The sequence below is a fragment of the Gekko japonicus genome, unplaced genomic scaffold (assembly GCF_001447785.1).
Source record: "Gekko japonicus isolate JY-2015 unplaced genomic scaffold, Gekko_japonicus_V1.1 scaffold22839, whole genome shotgun sequence".
Taxonomy (NCBI): domain Eukaryota; kingdom Metazoa; phylum Chordata; class Lepidosauria; order Squamata; family Gekkonidae; genus Gekko; species Gekko japonicus.
Window position 1 is genome coordinate 1 of NW_015217728.1, and position 1,532 is coordinate 1,532.

The following is a 1,532-nucleotide window of genomic DNA, read 5'->3' on the forward strand; positions in this document are numbered from 1 at the left end:
CAATTTAATCCCTTTCCCTCCAACCGAGCACAAACCGGGACAGCCTCAGCAATAATTATTTTTTTTTAGGAAGGGGGGTCTCAAATGGGAAGGGAATAAGCTTCTCCCTTCAGCTTCAAAATATTGTGGCTCTTGAATCCTTTCTGCTCAGAGCGCAATGAGGCTTCCTGAATTTACAGAGCCCAAGATAAACTCCTATCATGGCAGTGGAGGGTGAAATCTAAGCATAGGTGATACAGCCACACTTCACGGAACCTCCAAGAGTAAGGAACGGCTTTTTTTTTTTTGCTTGCTAGAACCCGTCAAAGGCAACGAAAACTCCTCGTAACGGTCACACTCATTCAACTTTTCAAACGAACTTCTTTAACGCCCCGACGTCTACTACCCCCTCCCCCACGAGAAAGCCCGCGCGCCTCCAAAAGAAAGTTCTTATTGGCCAGTACTTTTACGCGCCGACGTAAGGGCGTACTATTTGCCTCTTTCCGGCTTTCTTTCAGCGCGAATAGGTGCCCGCCTCTTTGCTGCACAACTCTTTAAAGGAAAATGTGATTGGGTCTTTCAAGCGTCACTCCCGTCTTTTTCAAAACTCCCCGGCTGCACGAGAAAGAAAAACGATTGGCTTTCAGAGCTGTCACTCAAGAACGGGATATCTTTTGACGCAAAAGGTAGTGGTAGAACCACTTTAGGTCTTCGAACGGGGGCGTGGTCTGCGATACGGCGGTGGGCGGGCCGTTCAGCGTTTCCTTTGTGTGTGGGCACCAGTAACCGGCTGTGAGCGCGCTTGAGGAGGAGTAGAAGCCGCCATTTTGTGCGTGTGCGCTTCCTCTTCCCCACCCCCTTTCCCCGTTCTCTGCCGGTTAAACCAGGTCCGATCGCCGTGGCCGCCCTCCCGCCTGTGAGGAACGCCAGCCTCGTAGCGTCCGTCTTCGCTAGGCCGCAGCTGCCCCCTGCCGGCGGCAGCAGAGAGGAGGCGAGGAGGAGTTTGGCGGCCTCGGCTCCGGCATGGAGAACAACCAGCTGTGTAAGCTGTTCATCGGCGGCCTGAATGTGCAGACGACGGAGGCAGGGCTGCGAGAGCACTTCTCGGCCTACGGCACCCTGACCGACTGCGTGGTGGTGCTGAACCCGCAGACGAAGCGCTCCCGATGCTTCGGTTTCGTCACCTACTCGGCCGTGGAGGAGGCCGACGCGGCCATGGCTGCCTCTCCGCACGCCGTGGACGGCAACGCGGTCGAGCTGAAGCGCGCCGTCTCCCGCGAGGACTCGGCCCGGCCCGGCGCTCACGCGAAGGTGAAGAAGCTCTTCGTCGGAGGCCTCAAGGGGGACTTGGGCGAGAACGACCTGGTGGAGCACTTCAGCCAGTTCGGCCCCGTGGAGAAGGCCGAGATCATCTCTAACAAGCAGAGCGGCAAGAAGCGCGGCTTCGGCTTCGTCTACTTCCAGAACCACGACGCCGCCGACAAGGCCGCCGTGGTCAAGTTCCACCCCATCCAGGGTCACCGCGTGGAGGTCAAGAAGGCTGTGCCCAGGGA

The 1,532-nt window shown here is 57.4% G+C and overlaps 1 protein-coding gene across 1 annotated transcript; it reads left to right on the forward strand.

Moving 5' to 3' along the window:
• Positions 1-499: 499 nt before the first annotated feature.
• LOC107125191 (heterogeneous nuclear ribonucleoprotein A0) lies at positions 500-1,527 on the forward strand (the record flags this gene model as incomplete). The annotated part of the gene is made up of 1 exon (XM_015428639.1): positions 500-1,527. A coding segment is annotated over exon 1 (525 nt), but the record flags the coding sequence as incomplete, so codon positions are not given.
• Between the last annotated feature and the right edge of the window lie 5 nt (positions 1,528-1,532).